This window comes from Leucopleurus acutus (genome assembly GCF_964270905.1).
Source record: "Leucopleurus acutus genome assembly, chromosome: 9".
NCBI lineage: Eukaryota > Metazoa > Chordata > Mammalia > Artiodactyla > Delphinidae > Leucopleurus > Leucopleurus acutus.
In genome coordinates, this window is record NC_139144.1 from 76,530,624 (window position 1) to 76,552,662 (window position 22,039).

At 42.4% G+C, this 22,039-nt stretch overlaps 1 protein-coding gene across 2 annotated transcripts in view; it reads left to right on the top strand.

Moving 5' to 3' along the window:
- Positions 1–22,039, top strand: part of ST7 (suppression of tumorigenicity 7) — a 254,785-nt gene that overhangs the window by 223,861 nt on the left and 8,885 nt on the right. For both annotated transcript variants that reach the window (XM_082845894.1, XM_082845893.1), the window contains 2 exons: positions 10,766–10,916; positions 20,436–20,528. In XM_082845894.1, coding sequence (XP_082702020.1) covers positions 10,766–10,916; positions 20,436–20,528 — 244 coding nt within the window. The remainder of the gene's footprint in view (positions 1–10,765; positions 10,917–20,435; positions 20,529–22,039) is intronic.

The window sequence follows — 22,039 nt, forward strand, 5'->3', positions numbered from 1 at the left end:
GTGTGTGTGTGTGTATATCACATTTTCTTTATTCATGCTTTCGTTGATGGAAATTTAGGTTGTTTCCACTTCTCAGCTATTGTGAACATGGGAGTGTAAATATCTCTTCAGTATGCTGTTTTCAGTTCTTTTAGATGAATCCCCAGAAGTGTGATTGCTGGATCATGTTTTTAAGTTTTTGAGGGGTCTTCATATCGGCTGCACCATTTTACATTCCCCCAACAGTGCACAGGAGTTCTAGTTTCTCCACTTCCTTGCTAACACTTGTCATATTCTATTTTTTTGATAGTGGCCATCCTAACATGTGTGAGGTGATATCTTATTGTGGTTTTGATTTACATTTCCCTGATGATCTGTGATGTTACCTTTTCATGTACCTGTTGATCATTGTATGTCTTCTTTCGAAAAATGGCATTTCAAGTCCTTTGCTCACTCTTAAATCAGGTTATTTTTAAACATTGAGTTGGAAGAGTTCCTTATTTATTTGGATATTAACTCCTTTTCAGCTACGATTTACAGATATTTTCTCCCATTTCACAGGTTTCCTTTTCACTCTGTTGATTGTTTCCCTCACTGTGCAGAAGCTTTTTATTTCGATGTAGTCCCACTTGTCTACTTTTGCTTTTGTTGCCAGTGCTTTTGGTATCATATCCAAGCAATCATTGCCAAGACCAGTGTTAGGAATTTTTTTCACCTATGTTTAACTCTTAATGCATTTTGAGTTGATTTTTGCCTGTGGTGTAAGATATGGGTCCAGTTTGATTCTTCTGCATGTGGATACCCAGTTTTTCCAGCAACATTTGTTGAAGAGAATGATTTGGTTCTTGCATCCTCTAATTGTAGACATCAGGTTGTGGTCAACTCCAGTAGTGAACCTCTTTGGGCATAAAGATTTTTTGGTCTTTAAGATTATTTTCTTAGGATAAATTTACAGAATGAGAATGACTGAGTAACATGTAGAAGCACTTCAGGGTTCTTGATATTTACTGCCAAGTTGCTTACCAAAAAAATTGTAGCAGTTTACACTCCCATCAGCTGGTGACTCCTACTTTTCCATTTCCTCACACCTTCGCCAGCATTTAGCAGTTTGTCTAAAAACAAAAACGAAACAGAGGGAGTGAGAGAAGGAGAAAAAAATTATGATTTTATTAAGTACAGCTGGAATTCTGTTCTTTTAGTTTGCATTCCTTTGCCACTACTAGTAACGTGGAACATTTTCAGCCATGTGCGTGTCTGAATTGTCAGGCCAAGTATGTAGAGTTCCTATTATTACTGAGAAAGCACTAATTACAATGATGGTGCAAAGGGTACCAACATAAAGGTAGGCAGACCTATCAAGTATTATTGAAAGAGTTCAAAAGTGTTCAAAACAAGGACACCCACTTCCTGTCCATGGGACCAGAGGGAAGTATGGGAAGGAGGAGTTAATTAGCTCCCTGCCTGTTTCTATTTTGATAAAATGGGGATAAGAGTTAAGTCTTCATAAGCTTGTTGAAAAGTAAGTGGAATTACACTGTGTAACTCGTTCAGTGCGTAGTAGGTGCGCGATACGTGCTGGCCCTTTCATCGCCGCTTTGCTTGTACCTTCAGCTCTATTTCTGCACTTGCATGCTGGGTGGAAGTAGGGGCTGCCTAGAAACATGCATTAATGGTACTTCTTTGGACCACCCTAGTCTGAAGAAGGATAACCAGAGAGTGTAACAGTGGCGCTACAGGGCCCTGACCTGGAGTACCCACAGGTTCTTCTCAGGCCTCCAGATTTGAGAGGAGGCTCTAGCGCGTTCTGGCTGCAGCTGTTGTCTTGAGGGATTTCCAGTTTGTAACTGCTGGCTAAGTCCTCTGCTGGTTAAGAGGTGCCCGTTTCTGACCTCTGCCTTGTATTCTTGTTCTAGCATAGCCACTCCTGCTTCCGCCACCAAAAAAAAAAAAAAAACCCAAACAAAACAGGAACGACAAACTAATTAATAACGATTTATTATTTTTAAAGCAATAAACAGTTTTTCCCTCCTAACGCAATCTTATGTGAAACCCCAATGAACAAGGTAATTAAAAGTAGAACCACTGTGATGAAACTGGAATGAGAAGGCTGGTAGCCCTGCAACCCCAACGCACCTCTGCATACAGAGAGAAGCCTGTGAGCCCTGACCACCGCCTCAGGAAAACCCCCAGCTTGCGAGGTCCCACGCATAGAACAGGAGGCCCTACACCCATGCTGAGCCTCAGCTACTTGGGATGCTTGGGTGTTGTGGGTGGAGCTATCGAGGGAGAAAAATCAAGAAAGATCACCAGCACCCATGGGGAAAAGCTTTCTTCTTCATCTTGCCTAAAATCCCGGCACTATTAAACCTCGCGCTCATCTTACTGGGCCCACCCAGGGACCTGCAGGGGGTGCAGCTGGCACCCTGAGGGCGCTGGCGGAAGGGGGCTCACCATGCTCCTAAAGCTTATTTACCAACAGAGCAGCCTGAGCTTGACAGAATATTGGGGTGAAGATCTAGTTTTTAAATTATATCAGAGTATGGAGAGAAAGTCGTGAGAAAAATGGAGAGCAAAGAATGAAGAATGTTATGACAGAAATGCATTCCCATTAAAAATTTGCATTTTTTTTAAAAAAGCTCATATCATGTTAATCTAAAATTTCACGGGGATTTTGAAAGGCTCGTGGGGGAAAACATCCTGGTAAATGTATCTGCCAATGGAGTGTCCACAGGACCTTGTTATAATGATGGAAATTCTATTTCTTGCAAACACTAATGCAGGCCTCTCTTTATATCTTGGTAAAGCTGATTGACAGAGTATAAAATTGCTTTTTAATCCAATTTAGGAAACAAAATGTGTAGTGGGTTTTAACATTTAAAAATGCTTGAAGCGTGGAAGCAGAAACTCAGAATACCCTGGCAGATTGTCTGTGATATTGTATATCAATGGTATATTTCAGAAATATTATTTCAATATAAGTTGTTTTTGAATTGAGTCATGTTTTGTTCCAAAGCTTTTTTGCATTAGAGTAAGGAGAATGTATTGTGGAAATATGACCCGGAGAAAAATGAGCAGAAACCAGTTTTTAGCAATGTATCTCAGGAATAGAAAGTTTCTAAGAGGTCTCTTTCTTTAACAAAAACCCCTGTAGCTGCTCCCACCAAGGTCACTCCCGCCACGGCCTCCCCATCTCATCCTATCTCATGTCTCCTGGGCATTGGGTCCCACTGACCACTTTTTCTATCTGAGGTCATCTTGGCTCCTTGCCACCTTCTCCTGGGCCACTGCTGCCTCTCGTTGCCACTCATTGCCTGCAGCGCTTCCTCCCTGCTCACCCTCAGGTTGGTTCTCCTTTCCTGCTTGCAGCCCTCCCGGGAGACCTCATGCGCTGCCCCTGCCTCAGCCTCTCCCCGCACACCCAGACCCCTGTCTCCAGCTGCTCTCCCAGGCTCCAGACCTGCACACCTTCACTCCTCACTGCAGGCAGAGAAGTCTGGCAGGCACGACAGCTGCTAAGCCTTTTCCTCCTCTGGTGTCTTCATCTTAGCTAATGATCTCACATTATTCTAGTTTCCTAAACTAGAAATGTCACAGTGACCTTTGATTCCTTCTCTTGCCCTCAGATTCAGCCAGGCACCACGTCCAGGGGAAGTCCCCGTCCTCGGTTTCATCACCCCTCACTCGGACCGTGACAGGAACTTTCTGACTTTGCTAACTTGAATCTCTTCCCTGTCGGGTGCTCCTACACGTGACTTGCCCATTTCTTTCAAAACCACAAACTGTACCAACTCACTTCCCGATTGCCTACTGCAGAGGTTTTCAAACTGTCTCCCTAGGAGCCATAAGGGTCTTCAGTCTTCTTGTGGGTCCCTCCCCCAAGATCCCCAGAGTTTTGTTTTACGTCACTTGCACATTCTGTTTGATATTTCCTTTTTTTCCTTTGAACAAATTTGTTGGTGTCTCAAAGTTTGAAAACCACGGAATAACTCCGGGTGAAGGTCACACTCTGGAGCATAGCATGCAAGGCCTCTACAACCACTTTTCCTGCTTCACTCCCTCGGAGAGTAGCATACCACCTGAGTTCCGGCGCAGGTTCCATCACATACAACTTGTGCAACCCAGGATGAGCTATTTAACTTCCCAAAGCGTCCATTTTTCCATCTGTAAACTAGGGATAATACTATCAGCTCCCTCACAGAGCTGTAAGGGGTTCCTGAGATAAGAAGCTTGACGCACGTTAGTGCTTCATCAGTGTTGGCAATTCCTGTCATGTTAGTACTCAAGCACCTCAAGATTGCAAGCCCAGTGTGTCCTCTGATGCTTTGGTGCCCAGCCTTGCAGTGGCTTCTGCCTCCCCTCATCTTTACAGGTAAACCTTTGTTTATTTAGTGAGACTGACTCATTTTTTCTGTGAAGCTGTCCCAGAGATAATGCTTCCCGTTTGCTTCCTGAGTACTAAGTATAGACCTCTTACTAAGGCAGTCACCATGTTGAATTTCATCGTTTCTTTGTACACGTATGCGTGCGCACACACACACTCCTACAAAGATTAGGGATTAGCAAGGTAGTCACCTGACCTGATCGTGTCCGTGCCCTTCAGGTGAATTGTGGGTGCGCCATATCTGTGCCCTTGGGGTAGACTGTGGGTGCTCCCACAGAAGATCGTTAGAGAGCACTGTGGCCACTGCTGTATCTGTGCCCTTGGGGGACACTACGGCACTCCCATATCTTTCTTTGGGATATACTGTGAACACACCCATATTTTTTGAATGAAGCAAAGTAACTGATGAATAGGTAAGTGAACCAGCAAGAAACAGTTACCTTGAGAAGAGGACCCCTGAGTGGTACTACAGATCACCAGGCTGAATTTGGCATTTCAGCTTTGCTTTGTGTCTGTCTCCATATTGGTCAGTTGGTGACTCTGCTGGCAGCCAGTTCTCTTCAGCTGAACTGCTACTACTATAAAATTGCTGAAGTATTTTACCTAGAAACAGACTCAATCATCTGTGGGACACACATACACAAGAAGTATAACTTACCTCCACAGTAATTTAAATACTTCATTTTTTTGTTTGTTAACAAAAATAGCTACTATTTGGTGAATACTTATGTGCCAGGAGCCGTGTGAATGCTTTACAAATATTATCCTGTGTAATATTCAAAAGTTAAAACAGCAAGATGGGTATTTTTATTTTTCTGTTTTAACAGATGAGCAACCTGAGGTTGAAAGAAATTAAATAACTTGTCCAAGGTCTCTTAGCGGAATAGTAGAGACAGGATTCAAACAGTGATGCAAAGGGGCAGAGGGCAGATGAGGGGAGGGGGCCAGGGCCGGGGGACAGTGCATCTCAGGCTTCATCGCAGCGTGGCCTGAGCGAGCCGAGGTTCCTGCGTCATTTTTGTCCTATTCCAGCGTGCGTCTTACTGAGTCCAGGGTGTGGACAGCATTGAAACTCAGAATATGTAGCATGTCTTCCAAGTAGCACTAGCTGTATTCTCTGAACCCTTTACTGATGTTTTAAAAACATCTTTTCTGGGCTCATAGCCTCTTTCAGAGCCAGTTGCACCAAAGCACTGTACACATATGAAAAATTGCTCTCTCTGGTTATCTTGTTTGTTTGCGTGGTTTGCTGTTTATGTTCTTGATGCAAGTCTAGAAAATAGTTTTGTATTATATATATATATATACACACACACACACACACGCACATATATATATATAGACAGAAAAAATATTAAAATGCTTATTATAGAAAACTTGGAAAGCATAGAAAAAGCACAAAAGAAATTAATCTTCCATAAAATCAAATATTTTGCCACCATTCACATTCAATCTGTGACCTTCCAATGCTTTTAATGCCTACATGTACATTTGTATTACCCAAATCATAATCTGTACGATACACTTGGTCTTTTCCTTCATGATATGTCAGGAACATTTCCTCATGCTAGTAAATATTCTTCTACTACCTGATTTTGGGGAGCATCATCTAAATGTACTGTTGTTTAATTAATCTGTTCTTTCTCATTTTGTTTATTCCTGTATTTTTGCCAGTGATTTTCATATGACATCTGCTGTTGTCGGTATTGAAATCCTAAAAGGGGATATGGATTTTTTGGCATTAATGTCTGTGTGAAGGATAACTTTGGGATCATGTTCACTCTAATTATTATAGAATTTTAAGATCTTAACAGAAGAGACTTGAGCAGTCACGTGTGGTAGCCTGTGACAGGGCGCATCTCTCCTGACAGGTGAGCCGGCCTCTGCTCACAGACCTCCATAAGTAGGCACTACTCAGCTCCTCTTTGCCTGTTCTAACGTTATATGTTCCCATCTTGGGCATAGGAACTAGATTCTGACACAAATAGATTTTGAAAAGTTCCTTCCGAAACCTTTAGAAGCCTTGCTTCAAGATCAATGTGATTTGAGAATCTGGGAAGGAAGTTAGAGGCAGGATGGCAAGCAAGATAGCACAGGATGCTGGCTTAGCGAATAGAAGCCAAGTAACTATTGCAGACAGGCAGGGAGTGTTCTCTGATTTGCAAGCTACAGTTATTCTAATTGATTTCTGCATACTTGTGGATAGGGATCTGCCCTCTTCCATTTATTTTTCTCTCAACAAGTAAGATGTGAAATGTTGCTCCATGCCTTTCTAATTTAAATGTTGCACATGTTGAGAACCGATCTTGCCAGCCATTTTAAGCCTGGCCAGGAACCTAACACATTGTTGTTATTAGCCTTCATTATTTGGTTAGAGCCAACATTTTGTTTGGAACTATGCTGCAGTATAAATCTCCTTTATAGACATAACCTATTTCTGCCATAAAGTAGATGCGATGAGAAGGCAGCTGAGTTTCCTTGGTGAGTTGCTCTAGTTAGTCTCACGAGGCTGCTGAGGCCAGGGGATGCTCATTTTGAGAGAGTTCTTGGGAAATGAGATTCATGTTCTTGACTAATCTAAGGTGGTTTGTGAAAAGTACACATGTACAAAGATCAGAGGGAGCTTAGGGGAGAAACAGAGCATTACCTCACGGCTCACATTGGGTGGCTGTGGACGACGTCCTTGAAGCCATATGCACCACGTTCAGTCTGAGTAAACCATCTGTCTCACACACATGTGCACTATTGCTTTCCAAATATTATGTAGATGCCCTGGTGGCCTACAATACTTTTGAACGAATTCTTGTATCATTACTATTTATTGTATAACTATTTGCCATGCTGTGTATTTTTGATCAGTAGATTCTACACTTACAGTTTCTATCATGGGCATCTGTGAAACTTTTTCATGTTAAAAATTGTTTCCGTTACTTCAGGGTTAGAAACTTCCATTGTCTGAAGCAGTGCTGTCCACTAGGACCTTCTGTGATCATAGAAATGTCTCTGCATTGTCCAGTAGGGTAGTCATTAACTCCATATAGCACTCGAGGACTTGAAATGCGACTAGTGGGACTGAGGAACTGAATTTTTAATTTTGTTTGATTTTAATTGATTTAAACTTAAATAGACACGCATTAAATAGAGGCTACCGTATTGGAAAACACAGATCTAACATATCCCTTTGTAGATAATTTTCTAAAAATCCTCCCTCTTTCCCCAAGTTTCCTCTGCCACGCCCCTTCCTAGTTTGTTTAGACTTCTACCCACATGTGGGTGGCTGCCAGGCCCACTTCTTCTCAGGTGCTCCTTTTCCTGAATGTTCCTTAGCCCAAGAGAAGAGTTTTCTCACAGATGTGACTTTGAAAGCCTTTCCTAAATCATAGAAATGAAAAGGAACGGTGTGCTCGCTTTGGCAGCACATATACTAAAATTGGAATGATACAGAGAAGACTAGCATGGCCCCTGCACAAGGATGACATGCAAATTCGTGGACCATTCCATATTTTTGAGGGCGTGAAGAAAAGGGAACCCTCTTGCACTGTTGGTGGGAATGTAAATTGATACAGCCACTATGGAGAACAGTATGGAGGTTCCCTAAAAAACTAAAAATACAGCTACCATACAACCCAGCAATCTCACTACTGGGCATATACCCTGAGAAAACCATAATTCAAAAAGAGTCATGTACCACAATGTTCATTGCAGCTCTATTTACAATAGCCAGGACATGGAAGCAACCTAAGTGTCCATCGGCAGATGAATGGATAAAGAAGATGTGGCACACGTATACAACGGAATAGTACTTAGCCATAAAAAGGAACGAAATTGAGTTATTTGTAATGAGGTGGATGGACCTAGAGTCTGTCATACAGAGTGAAGTAAGTCAGAAAGAGAAAAACAAATACTGTATGCTAACGCACATATATGGAATCTAAAAAAAACGGTACTGATGAACCTAGTGGCAGGGCAGGAATAAAGACACAGGTGAAGAGAACGGGCTTGAGGACATAGCGGGGGAAGGGGAAGCTAGGACAAAGTGAGAGAGTGGCATGGACATATATACACTACCAAATGTAAAACAGATAGCTAGTAGGAGGCAGCCACATAGCACAGGGAGATCAGCTCGGTGCTTTGTGACCACCTAGAGGGGTGGGATAGGGAGGGTGGGAGGGAGGGAGATGCAAGAGGGCGGGGATATGGGGATATATGTATACGTATAGCTGATTCACTTTGTTGTATAGCAGAAACTAACACAACATTGTAAAGCAATTATACTCCAATAAAGAGACATAAAAAAAAGTTGACTATTTGGTAGGCTATAAATAATTATTAGAAACTCAGAAGTCAAAATCTTATTCTAGGGCACTCATTAAGCAAGAAATTTTCCCTTTCCTTTGTTCTCCTGATGATTATTAAAAAAAATTAATAGAGTTCATAGCATTTTACAAGTTATGACTCTTGGGGCCTTCTAAAATCATCGTGGGCAGTAGCGGAAGCCATGACATAAAGGCTTCTATTAAGGTAAAATCACGAGACGATATGTTTCTGAACATAAAATTCTACCTTATATTTATATATTTATTATATCAATAGATACAGTGCTAGTTGGATTACTAGGTAATTCAAAATCGTAATTTTTCCTAAAAGATTTTTGTCATTCACTGTTTCAAAACAAGATGAAGGAAGAAGGCAGTAACATGTAGAATTCAAAAAAGCACATGAACTCGTGCTTGAGGACCTCCCATCAAAATAATGAACACCAGGGCTTCCCTGATGGCGCAGTGGTTGAGAGTCCGCCTGCTGATGCAGGGGACATGGGTTCATGCCTCGGTCCGGGGGGATCCCACATGCCGCCCAGCGGCTGGGCCCGTGAGCTATGGCCGCTGAGCCTGCGCGTCCGGAGCCTGTGCTCCGCAACGAGAGAGGCCACGGCAGTGAGAGGCCCGCGTACTGCAAAAAAATAATAATAACGATGAACACCTTTCATGGACCAGCCTGGGAAGAGGTCTTACTATCGAGGAGGGCCTTCAAGCCTACTGGCTCCGCAAGTGTGAGGGCTGCACGGCTGCTCTCCGCTGCTCTCGGCGTGGGCTCTCATTTCCTGCTCTTCCTGCTTTGAGGCCTAAGGCTTGGAGCTTTCTTCAGATAACCAGACCCAGAGCAAGGAAAGTTTCATTTGCTGAACCAAGAGGCCGGAACGTGTCCACCCGGCTCTTGCTGGGCGGTGCGTCCCGATGCCAAGCATGCCAACAGGAGAGGAAGCTTAAAGGCCACTGCACCCCATGTGCCCAGTGTATGAACCTGGAGCAAGATGAGAGCGAAATATTGATGGGTGTCTTGTGACCTCCATTCTGTGGATCCGGATTCTTCCACTCTTCCCCCTCTTTCATAAATTTAAAATTGTTGGACATCTCTTCTCATAGCACCTCCTTTCGCTGTATTTGTGCTGTTTTCATGAAACACGTACCTCTGTGGTCTGCTAATCTCCATTTTACAGGAGATGACTGGGTTGTTGTGACAGTGGTTGGTGGTGGTGGGGTGTGTGTGTGTGTGTGTGTGTGTGTGTGTGTGTGTGTGTGTGTGTTGGGAACGAATCTGGAGGGGAGGTGGTGAAGAGTGGAGCTCGGGGAACGCCAGCTGACAAAGACAAGTGAGCATCTGCAAATATAAAATACCGGCCTGAATTTGCTTCCCTTTCTATTCTATAGTAAACACGAAAGAGTACAAAGGGAAACTTAGTCTGCTGTGAGCCCCCAGGAAGAATATCCATTCTTGCCCTGCGCTCCTGAGACCCCTGCAGTGTTTCGGAAAGGAGCCGAAAGAACAGTGTGGTTTGGGGTCTGTACTGCTCCCCTCCCTTGGGTCTTCCTGTGCCCAGGCTGCCACCCCTCTTCCTCCAGCACCTGAGCAGCTACGGGTGACCATTTCTGCAGGACTAGGGCCTTCTCCTTGATAGACCTGTGAGGAAAACCTAACGGGCAGTGCTAATCATCCTCAGGTCTCTCCAGTGGGGTTGGTTTAGTCATGAAACTTCTTAACCTTCATGTGTTTGTTTCATGTATTTTCATTCTGGTTACAAGATTATACCAACTTATTGTGTCTTCTAAATTTTCCTTTTTGCTGTTTGAGTCTGTATATGTATATATATATTTCTTTGATTAGAATATCTTCGCCTGAAAGCCTCTGATGTTCACTGTAGGAAACTAGTACAAGGCTAATTACCTGCCAGCAAACTTTGCATTGCTGGATGATTCAGTAATTGCCTTCAAATGTGGTGATGAGGTTGCAGGTTTGATGAAATGCTTACAAGCGGCGGCTTTAGGGAAATCAACCTCTCCATTTTCCATTCTGAATTCCAAATTACTGTGTATTAACACATCTGTCTCCTGCCTTTTTTTATTTCAGTACCTACTAGAAATGAAAAGCTTAATCCTGCCCCCAGAACATATCCTGAAGAGAGGGGACAGTGAAGCAATAGCATATGCGTTCTTTCATCTGGCACACTGGAAGAGGGTAGAAGGGGCTTTGAATCTTCTGCATTGTACGTGGGAAGGCAGTAAGTAATTTTCTTTCTTTGAAATGTTTTTAAAGCATGAAAAGATGCTAAAACTGTTTTTACCCTGAGTGTTCATGGTGAGTGATGGAGATTTGCATATCTATAGCTCTCCTTCTCTGTGATATTCCATCACCAAGAGATGGTTAATTACTCAGGCTCTCTAGTTTCCCAGTGGTGGCGGGTGTTACTGTGGTGATCCCATCTCTGCAGCTCAAAAAGGCAAGTTTATACAGTGGATGGGGTGAGTCTGGGCTATCCTGGCAGAGGAGCATTTTACAGCTGGAAAACCCTCTTTGGAGACCTGGACAGCCCCTCGGCACCATGGGAACCTTTGGCGTGGGGTCAGGCCTCGTGCTGGGCTCTGATGACCACTTCTGGATGGCCTTTCTGGGAGGGTTGGCTGAAGAGCCACAGTTATCCTCCAGGAGAGCTGGGTTAGCCAAACACAAATGAGCAGTGGTTACGCTTGCTTCAGAACAAGAGCAGTGGCTGCTGGACTCCAGTATGGTGGCAGGTGTAGCATTGTGCGTTAAGGGATAAATGCCTGTTAGATGGATGTGGGGATAAACTGATCTGAGCACGAGCTGGGCACCGTCATTCCGTGTAAGGAGAAGCGGCTCCAACGGTGGGTGAGACGTGCTCCCTGCCCTGGAGAAGCATTTCATCCAGTTGGGAGGAGTCATCAGCAGCATGTAACAGCTGCCCAGTGATTCTTCAGACAGGAGAGGCCTATGGGGTGGAGCAGTCATGGTTAACCTTATGGGTCATATGAGATTTGAACCAAGCCTTGAAGAACTGGGACGGTATTATAAGCAAGGACACTGTGAACAAATGCTAAGCGGTGGGGCTGTTGGGGAGAATGAAAATTAAGGAAAAGGCTCAAGATTGTGGATTATTGGACCACATATATATTGACACTCGGTTATCATTAATTTAAGCAAAACAAACACAACATGTAGCATGGGTTTTTTTTCCCCCCTCTCATGGGGAAAAGAAATATTAGAGTCTTAAGATAATTTTTCCTTAGTTCACTCCTACTCTGATCAGCCTCACAAATGAATGTCTTTTTAATCCCTTTCACTGTTTATCTTTGCTCCTTCCATTTTCATTTTGCTAATCTTCTGCTCTTCCCTTTTCCTGCCCTTCCCTAACCCAGCAGGAATCTAAACTGGTGCAGGAAGGGAGGGGGGGCAGCCGAATGAGACGGAGTAAAAGTAACTTGACAGGGGACTCAGGTTGATTGAAAGTTTTTTGTTTAGTTGTTTTGAAAACATTTCTTTAGAGAATTGATAGCGGGTCAAGTTAAATCATTTACTATTTATAACTTGAGGGATATCGACTTGATCGATGTTTCTACCCCTACTCTGTAAGTGTGGTAACATACTCCAGGTGTCCTGGTCCCGCTATTTGGATATGTTAAGACAGCACACTCTGCTCAGGTTGTGTGTGGACATGTATGCAGTCCCCTCTGGCTTGGGCTTCTTGTTGCATTTAAAGTGTTCTATCCAGATGAGACAAAAGGAATTTTTATTTAAACATGAGAAAGAGACAGAAAAAGCCCAGCAAGAATAAACATGAGAGGGCTTACCTAGTGTTAGTCGTGGTAAAATTAAATGGACAAACTGACTTAACCAAATAAGAACGTATTTATAGATCGGTACCTTGGAAACATAGTAATAGAAGCTTATTGATTGGATCTAATTGATAAGAAAGTTACCAGTCCTATAGAAAAGGTCAAAAGCAGGTGGGCAGAAGTGATGAAGACACAGTGTTAGGAATGGCATAACTATTAAAAAAAAACCATGAGGAAATTCTGTTTGGAAATTAGTTACCCATATAATCATATAACAATAGGGAGATGCTCTGGAACAACTGGGAAGGACAGTGAGATTGTGAGAAATGTGAAGTGACATAGTGAACCCCACATCAAGCAGTGTAGTACCTCTGGGGGGATGTAATTACCTCAAATTAGATGGGTAGAACACTTTATTAGAATAAAAAGAAGGGGTGAGTTTTTTGTTTTGTTTTTGTTTGTTTATTTGGTTTGGTTTTTTTAAACATCTTTATTAGAGTATAATTGCTTTACAATGGTGTGTCAGTTTCTGCTTTATAACAAAGTGAATCAGTTATACATATACATATATCCCCATATCTCTTCCCTCTTGTATCTCCCTCCCTCCCACTCTCCCTATCCCACCCCTCTAGGTGGTCACAATGCACCGAGCTGATCTCCCTGTGCTATGCGGCTGCTTCCCACTAGCTATCTATTTTACGTTTCGTAGTGTATGTATGTCCATGCCACTCTCTCACTTTGTCCCAGCTTACCCTTCCCCCTCCCCGTATCCTCAAGTCCGTTCTCTAGTAGGTAGGGGTGAGTTTTTAGACATAAAACAGTGTGGCAAGGTAGTCAGGGGCCTATAGGAAAGACAAATTCAGCATCTGATCCTTACAGATAATTACGAACCAGGAAGTTATGCTGCTGTTCAGTTTTCAAAAAGCCATACCGTTCAGTTTTAGAAAGAAAAGAGAACCATGAGAGTGCTTACCAGGTGCTAACTACCTTGGAGGATCCCAAGAACCTTGAAGAGTGTTTGTATAACAGTGTAATTCACAGAGGGTTTGTATTGCCATCATTTCATGGACTCCTGATAAATTTCTGAGTTAGGCAGGACAGAGGTGGCCATCTTAGTTGATCAAGAGAGGAACAGGTTCATTGAGGTGAGTACCTTGTTGAACGTCCTGCCAGCACTGTTGGCAGAGCCAGGTTCACTTTTTCTTCACTGCTCTTTCCTATAATACCAGCTATTTAGGCCTTTCCTGAATAGATTAAGGATAAGAGGGTCAGCCATCTCTGAAACATTTGTTTAGAAGCCATCAATTTACACCACTGCTTACAGACTGGGGTATACCTATGCCCTTTCTAGTGTTTTGAAAGTTAATCATTCTATATAAAATTATATTTTTGTTGTTAAATGTTGACGTAAACATTTTAACTATAGAATGAGCCCAATTCTATAAAAAAAATACATTCTATATATAAACAAAGGTAAGAGACTGGAAATAAATACATCTTTAAGTAGATTTTAAGTGATTTGGTTTTTTCTTCCTATTTGTATTTTTCAGACTTTCTACAACAAGCATATATATTTTCTACAGGCATAAATATGCATGTGTATATATGTGTATGTGTATATATATGTATATGCATGTACTTAGAAAAATAATCTTTCATTACAAACAGTTTTGGTCTTTTTTCAAAAACAAAGCTATAAATCTGTCTTGCAATTCAGAAGAAAGAATTACCACTCCAACTTTAGACAATTGTGTGTAATTGGTTGACAAAACTTCTAGACCTGTGTCCATTCTAAGTTAAATGGAGGCATCAGGGCTCTGGATTTTAAATCAAAAGGGCTTGGTTTAGAATTCTGACTTAGCTACCTATTAACTGGTATTAACTTACCCATTTTTTGAAAACTGTGAAGCGCTGAAGATACTGAATGCCATCACCCCATCCCAGATTGGTGGGCTTCAGGGCAGTTGCCCTCAGGGCGGCTACAATACCAGAACCTCTCCCTCTCCCTCTCCCTCTGAGGTCAGTGGGGCTCCCCTAGACGGCCTGTGCCTGAGTGCAGGAGGCTGCACTTCCTCCAGTTCACCACTGGGTGCCGCATTTTGACATCTCCAGCCTCAGGGTCTAGGTTTTTGCCTTTAAATCATTTCTTTCTTCATTCTGAAATTTAAGGCCATTCCCCAACTCCCTTCCAGTTTTCCCTTTTCATTAGAAAGATAATTCAGGGAGGAAGGTAACAGTGCCTCATTTCACCATGTTCCATGTTAAAAGTGAGTATTCTTTTAAAAAGTCAGTTTATCTTTTAGAAAAAATTTTAAAAGCCTGACTTATGTCAAAAGTGTTAGTTAGGGGTAGGGATGAGGTATATTTTTCTTTGATTTTTAATGAGTTTATTATGTTGGAGCATTAGTCATCTTGTGGAATTAAGTGAGTTTCCCACCAATCAGGCTGAAATAACTCACATTTTTGTTAAAACCCCAAAGTCCAGCTGATGCATGGCAGAGATTGTTTGGGTTTGAAACATATGGTGGTTTAAAAAAAAAAACAAAAAAAAAACAGAGTCCTCAACCACAAATACATCAGCATTTCAAAGGTTTGTAAAATATTTGATTCATCACTGTCCCAGCCCCTGAAATTACACAATATGTTCCTCAAAATCAAGATAATGAAGAAATGGGGAAAGTTTTAATTTATAAGATTTAAAAACATGTTTCTTAATTCATTACACAGCTGTCACATTGTCTTAATTATATTTATTTTAAACACTGTAGGTTCTGGTTACGCTCACACACGTGCACACACACGACTGCAAGTATGTGTTGAATGTAAAAACCATATATAAATGAGGGATCTCGTTGGAATTGTGTATTATTTACAATGGTATCGCGCCTTATGGGGCCCTATTTTAAATGGCACGTCTTCTATTTTACCTGTATTAAATACTGATGTGGCCTTATCTCCCTTCTACCTTGATCTTTTCAGGGCTCTGTTTTGGCTGTATTTATTTTATAAAGCAGAATAGTCTGCTGACCACAACTGTGAACTTTAAGGTTTAATTTCCAGGTTCTATATATCAGAAGGCTAGAGTGCCATGGGGTAAATCGCTTAGCTTTTCTTTGTTTCCATTTTTTCCACTTGATCAAGTAAGACTCTTTATTTTCTTTTTGGAGATTTTTTTCCCAAAGAATTCGCTAAATAATGTATAAGATTTGAAGGTGGTGTTTTTTAGGGGAACTAGGCAAAGTATTTCCTTTGAGAGGAGAAAATGCTCCATTGTTGAAGCAAAGGATGAGATTCTGATTCTAATTTATTCTCTTTGAACCTGATGGTAAATGCTACTTGCTGTAAGATGTGGTCCTTAGGGCATTTCCTCTAACCAAACCTTTCCTCCAAAAGCCTGGCACCTTTGGGACTGCTAAAGAGAAATTCTTCCACCCCTCACCCCATAGATCTAAGGCTAAATTTTATAATTTAGGAGAAAACAATGGCCAGCTGAAGTCCCTGGCCGTAGCCAACTTAACACTAGTAGCCGGACTCCAAATATTATTCAGCGCTTCCCCACCTACTGCCCAGTAAGACCAAGCTTGCTCCTTTCAGTTATTCAGTTTTGAGCCGCTAACCGTACTTTGGATCCACTGGGGTTTTTAAAGGGAAAAATTCTGTCTCTGCCCTATTGTGCATTAACTTATTCATTCCTTTATTCAATTAACATTTATTGAGTCCCTCCTTTGTGCCAGGCATTCTTTTGGGGATACCAAGATGAGTCAGACTCTGAAACGCTTTGAGAGAAACATTAGTGTGTGTGTGTGTGTGTGTGTGTGTGTGTGTGTGTGTGTGTGTATACACATATTCTCACAGATACATACACACACATATATAATATATAGTGTGGATACAAGCAGTGGAAGCAGGAACAGAGTGTTATAGAGTGTTGCAGGTCACTAACAAATTAGTGAATCTGCTATAAAACTCTAGAAGTTTTCTTCAGAATTGGAATGGAGCATCATGTAATCTAACCAAAGGAAAGTGGTTTTCCCAAGGCCATATAAGTAGATAGTGAAAAAACGTGGATCAGAACCCAAGCTTTTGACTTCTGAATTTTCCTTATTGTGCCCAAAGTCTCACAAAAGACAAAGAGCCTTTATTGCCAGTTGCCCACATTACAGTCAAAAGTGAGAACATAAAATGTGTATTTTGATGAAAGTTTTCTGTTCTATCATTTGCACTTCTAATTGTTCACAAACAAGCAGCATTTTTACCTATGAGCTAGAGTATGACCTGTTAGAGAAAGGAGGAACTTGGGGTTAGTGGAAAGGCACAGTAAAGAGAAAACTAACTTTCATTGAGCAGTCAGGCGCTATGTGTGGACACGTTGACCTCCGCTGTCACACTTAGTCCCTTTAACAGCCTCTCGAGGTCCTTGGTGTTCTCATTTTTACAGCCGAAGAGACTGGACACAGATTAATGACCCACCCAAAGTCATACAGTTGTCAGCCTGGTCAAGTTTGACTCATCCTGAGCTGTCACCTCCACCACTCCCCCATTAGGTATGGGCTATCACAGGGGGACTTTCACTCTTGTTTTCATGATTATTGGCTCATCTGTTTCCCACCCTGGGGGGTCAGCTCCGTCAGTGCAGGGGCAGTGCATACTTGGCTCACCTTTCTATCGCTGCTGCATGAGGAAGGCACTCAACATTTTGACCATGTAGAGGTGGGATTCAAACTCAGTTCTTGCTATTGCAAGGGGTCTGTATAAAGTTCTCTGAGATCCTCTTTGAAAAGGCAACATAGACAAACAAAGTATCAAACATTACCTTCTATCCTTGTCTACATTGTGGACAGGATGAGAGCACATTAGAAGTCACTGGGGAAATCAGGAATTAATTTGTTCATGTAACCATCCTTCTGTTCATTCTTTGGTTCTGTTGATTCTTTCTCCAGTATTGGTCGAGTCTCTGATTGGCACAGCACTGCTAGGCTTGGTGCCTAGAAAACGTGTCTGGGCAGGGGTGGAAAGCAGCTGTGTAACGCATCACATGTCATTGTGGAGAGCCTGCTGTGTTCATTAAGTAGTTCCCAGTTTCATTTTGCCTCTCCCACAAAGGCACAATAGAAACCAAGGTAGGGGAGGGGATGGCACAAACGGAAAATGCAACAATGCCACTTGTGTCTCATGTATTAACTCTGAGTGGTCCAGGTTTTTGGTTTCGTTTTTAACCAAATACATGTACATTTTTAATTCCTCTGAAGTGTATGTTTTTTTCGGACGGGGATTTTTTAGGAGGTTTTTAGTCACTCATGAAGTAGATCAAATTCATAAAATAGTTCAAATGACCTTTTTTCTATTCTTCCTTGCCCTGCGAAATCAGCGTGTTACTGTTTGCACTTGCAAAGGTTCTGGACGTTCGGCTCAAGCCACGAGGTTCTTGTGGAGCAGTGTCGTGTCTTTGCAGTGAAAGGGACCAGGCGGTGGGAGGTGAAGCTGGCCCGGCTCGTGCAGTGCCTCCTCCACTCTTTGCAGACCCCCACTGCTTATCGCACACTTTGCTGGGCCCCGCACAGCAGGGTGGACCAAGGATAGAATTGCAAACAGAAATTGTGCTTGCTTTTGTTTAGTGAAGCCAAAAGTCTTAATATTATTTTATGAACTTGATGTAAATGACAACTGACATGAGAATGAGAAATTTTAAGAGCACATAAACGTCTTTACAATCCCAGGGGTTGGGGGCAGAGGACAGTACAGAAAGTGTGTGTGTGTTTGTATTCTTTCTTGAGTCGTATATAATCAGTGCCTTCACCCTCTCCAAAAAGACCAGAACTGATTAGAAGAAGGAAAAGACTAACTTGATGCACAAAATTTGTATGCATGCCAAGTACTGGAGTAAAAACTATTTGGCATCTGACTGAAAAGACACCAAGCAACCATTTGATGTCTATGGTTGAACACTCTCAAGATCTCGCACTCCTATATTTCAGTTAAAAAATTGCTCCCTGAAGTGCAAACTGACTTCAATTTTGAACAAAATTTAGCATTCAAATTTATAGCCACTTTGAAAACTGAGGGTTTATTTATATCATATGAACCTGAACAGATTCTTAATTACAGCAGCCCTAGTGCACATGGAGAATCTGGATTTCAAAAAAAAAAAAAACTTCCACAGAGGTTTTTCTACATTTTTGAGATGCTTTCATAGCAGCCATCATTCATGGGAAATAGTATTAAAATCCTGCCATACTGCAGTTTAAATTTAAACGCACTGCTTCCCAGTAGAGAGTTTAGTGTATCCTATAAAGGCACTAAATGGATTTTTTCGGTTTTGTAATTTTTTCCCTTCTCTTGCAAGCCTGATTCTACCGAGAGAGATGCTGGTCCCTCTGAGTAATCTTTGTGTGTTAACAACCTGTACAGGGAACTCCTCTCTTGCTTGTTGTAATGGGCAAAAGTCATCTTGGTTTGCGTGAAAGAGAAGGTCTGATTGAACTAGGGTGAGCCTTTCATTTTAAGAAGAGTTAAAGTCTGGGGTGTTTTTAATGTTTTAATCTCTGTTTAAGAGGTTTCTGTTATGAGAGGAAAATTGATAACATTTTTACCTCAGCCAACTGGCTCTGCTCTAATCCCACGTTTATAGTGATTTATATTCTCCGTGGCAATGTGCTGTAACCTCAGAGTGATACCACTGTGGTGTAGATTGACTGCATTCCAAATGCTGGAATCACATACATAATGTTTTTACTTTTAAATAATATTCAGACACCAGAATAAATACCATATGTGCACTGATGCTGGTTACAATGGAACCTTGTCATTTCTTGTGAGGGAGAACATTCTTTGTTTCTGATTTCTGTTTGAAATAAGTATGCAAAAGATAAATATGTACATTGACAGCATTTTGAGAAGGCTCAGGTAATTGCACAGCTGAGGATGTAGCTAGGAGTCCTTGAAATGTAGCATTTAAGACTGAAAAGGCTGCTGTGTTGCCACCATCCCTTTTTGACACACATGAAGGCAAGGACTGTAATCTGACATTCCCAGTGTAGGGTTTAGTTTTATAGTTTATAGCTACAGCATGCTGTAGTTACCGGACATCTGTTGAAGAAAAATTACCTCGAGTACTGTTCACAGAAACAGTGAGACTAACGTGCTGATGACCTCGTAACAGGGAGAGTAACACACGTGATAACGGGAAGCGATGGATTGATTGGAAAGTCATAATTCAGTGTGAGACCTAATGTTATCTGATGCCACGAAACCAGAACTTACGTGGCCTGATATCATCAAAATACAGATAATCAATCTCTCCAGATCCATTGTTTCCCCACATGATGTTGAAGATTTAAAAGTTTCATAAAGTTTAGAAATACCTCCCAAGTCATGCATTTTTAGGTTCTTGTTTTCATCCATCTTGGTTGGAATTCTAATCCACCTAGACATATTTTTTAAATAGACATGCTAGAATGCCTTTCATATTTGTGCATCTGTGACACGATCCAACAAGTCAGTCCACGTTTGCTTCTTGGGGAAGCATTTCAGTCCAGGTTTGCGTTATTACCATCAGGTGAGCTATATTGAATGAGTGCTTACCACGTTTTCGTAATATTTTGTAGATGAGGAAACCCTGGGCATTGGAATTGCTGGCTTTCCCTACTCCTCTGCACCCCCATCCCCACTCAGTTTTGTGAGGTTCTCCCAGAATGTATAGTGTGAGGTTAATGTGTGAGGCATACCTCATAATGCATCTCTGACAGCTTATCTAGCACATGACTCAGAGTTTGGGTACGTCTTGCCTCCTTTATGGGAGCTATTTGTAGAAGTGTTCAGTGTGAGACCTAATGTTTTTTATAATTTTATAATGTGAGCCATTATAAAAATGCTCAAAAGTCTCTTTGTGGACTTGAGAAGTTATGAGACAAATATTGTACCTCTAACGTATTGTCTCTCCTTTGCAGCTTTTCGGATGATCCCTTATCCCTTGGAAAAGGGGCATCTATTTTATCCTTACCCCATCTGTACAGAAACAGCAGATCGTGAGCTGCTTCCATGTGAGTCTCCCCTCCATAATCCTCCCTTTGGCTGGTGAGGGTGGTGTGCCAAAGACTGGGATGGGAAGAGGTGGAAATGATAAATGTTTATGATGTTCCTTGTCTTTTATTACTCTTCTCCCAAACCCTGTCCTCATTTGATAGCATAAGCATTAAAGTGAGTTATGTGTGTAGGTTTGGCTTCCTGCTTCTCCACGTCTCTCCAGATTCATCAAAGGGAAAGACCCGCCCAGGTCTGAAATGTAGATGAAGAGCCATCATGTACTGGTTGGTCTGAGCGCAGGGACCCCTAGTTTGGGACAGAGACCCCTAGTTTGGGGCAGATGCCCCTTGCTGGGCTGATCCACTGTGCGGGGCTCGGCCTGGGCTCTCCCTCTGGTCAGAGGCAGGCTGCACAGACCGGAGTCTGGAGGGGAGGCACTGGCTTCAGAGGGAGCTGCAGATGAGCCATGGGTAGGAGGGTGGCACGGGGACGCTGGCATTGTGGCCAGAGGCGGAGTCGTGGGCAGGGTGGGGCTGCCCTCTGCGGTGATGCGGTGCTCTTCGCCGGCGGGATTTCCCGTGAGCATCTCACGGATGGCGCACAGTGAGCTGGTGTAACGTGTGCAGGGCACACGTGCAGCCTCAGCCCTGTATACAGCAGGTGGCAGGCAAACCCTGCCCTCGAGGGCCTTACAAGCTAGCAGTCGGGGAGCCCATACCACACGTGGAAAGTATGATTTGGTTTACCGTAATGCAACATTGTTTTGACAATTCCGGCTAAATAGTTATTATCAAATTATACTGTGTATGAAGAGCATGTCCAGGCTGTTCATGTGGCCCTGACTTAGGACATACTTTCCTCCCTCAGATAATACGCTCCAAATCTTGGTTGCTCTCTCTTCCCCGTCCTGTCTTCTGCCACAACCACCCTGCACCAGCCCCAGCTACGTCACATCTCATAGCTGTAACATATTTAAATGCTTTGCCAGGAGGGCCAGTATAACTGTGGAGCCCTGAGTGTTGGCAGATTGTCTAATGCCCACGTTTTTGAGCTGGTCGTAAATCTCCAATGTAGTGGGTGCAAAACAAGGCTGCCGTCTCAGGTTGAAAGAGCAGGAGGCAGCTCTCTCATTTCTTTGCAGGACAGACCCACTGGGAGACATGTTACCGTGGGAGCTGGGAGACCTCAGAGGGGTGTGGTTCCTCACCATCTGAGTTTATTGTGGAAAAGCGTCGGGTGCCTCGCTCTGCATTAGATTTGATTTCAGAAATCCCTGTGATGGGCCCATGCTTTACCTTTTGACTCCCCCTTCAGGGAGATCCTTGTTAACATTTACGGTTTCTGGTAAGAAAGGCAGTTTTCTGAAAAGTACACTTTTAAAATGTTTTAATTGAGTCCAATCATGTTTCCATGGGGATAGATTCACTATTAGAACAAGATTACAGTTCTTAAAAGAAACTGTCTAGGAATAATCTTTACAGTCCTGGAATAGAAAACTATGGCTCACGTTTATTTATTTGAATGCAGT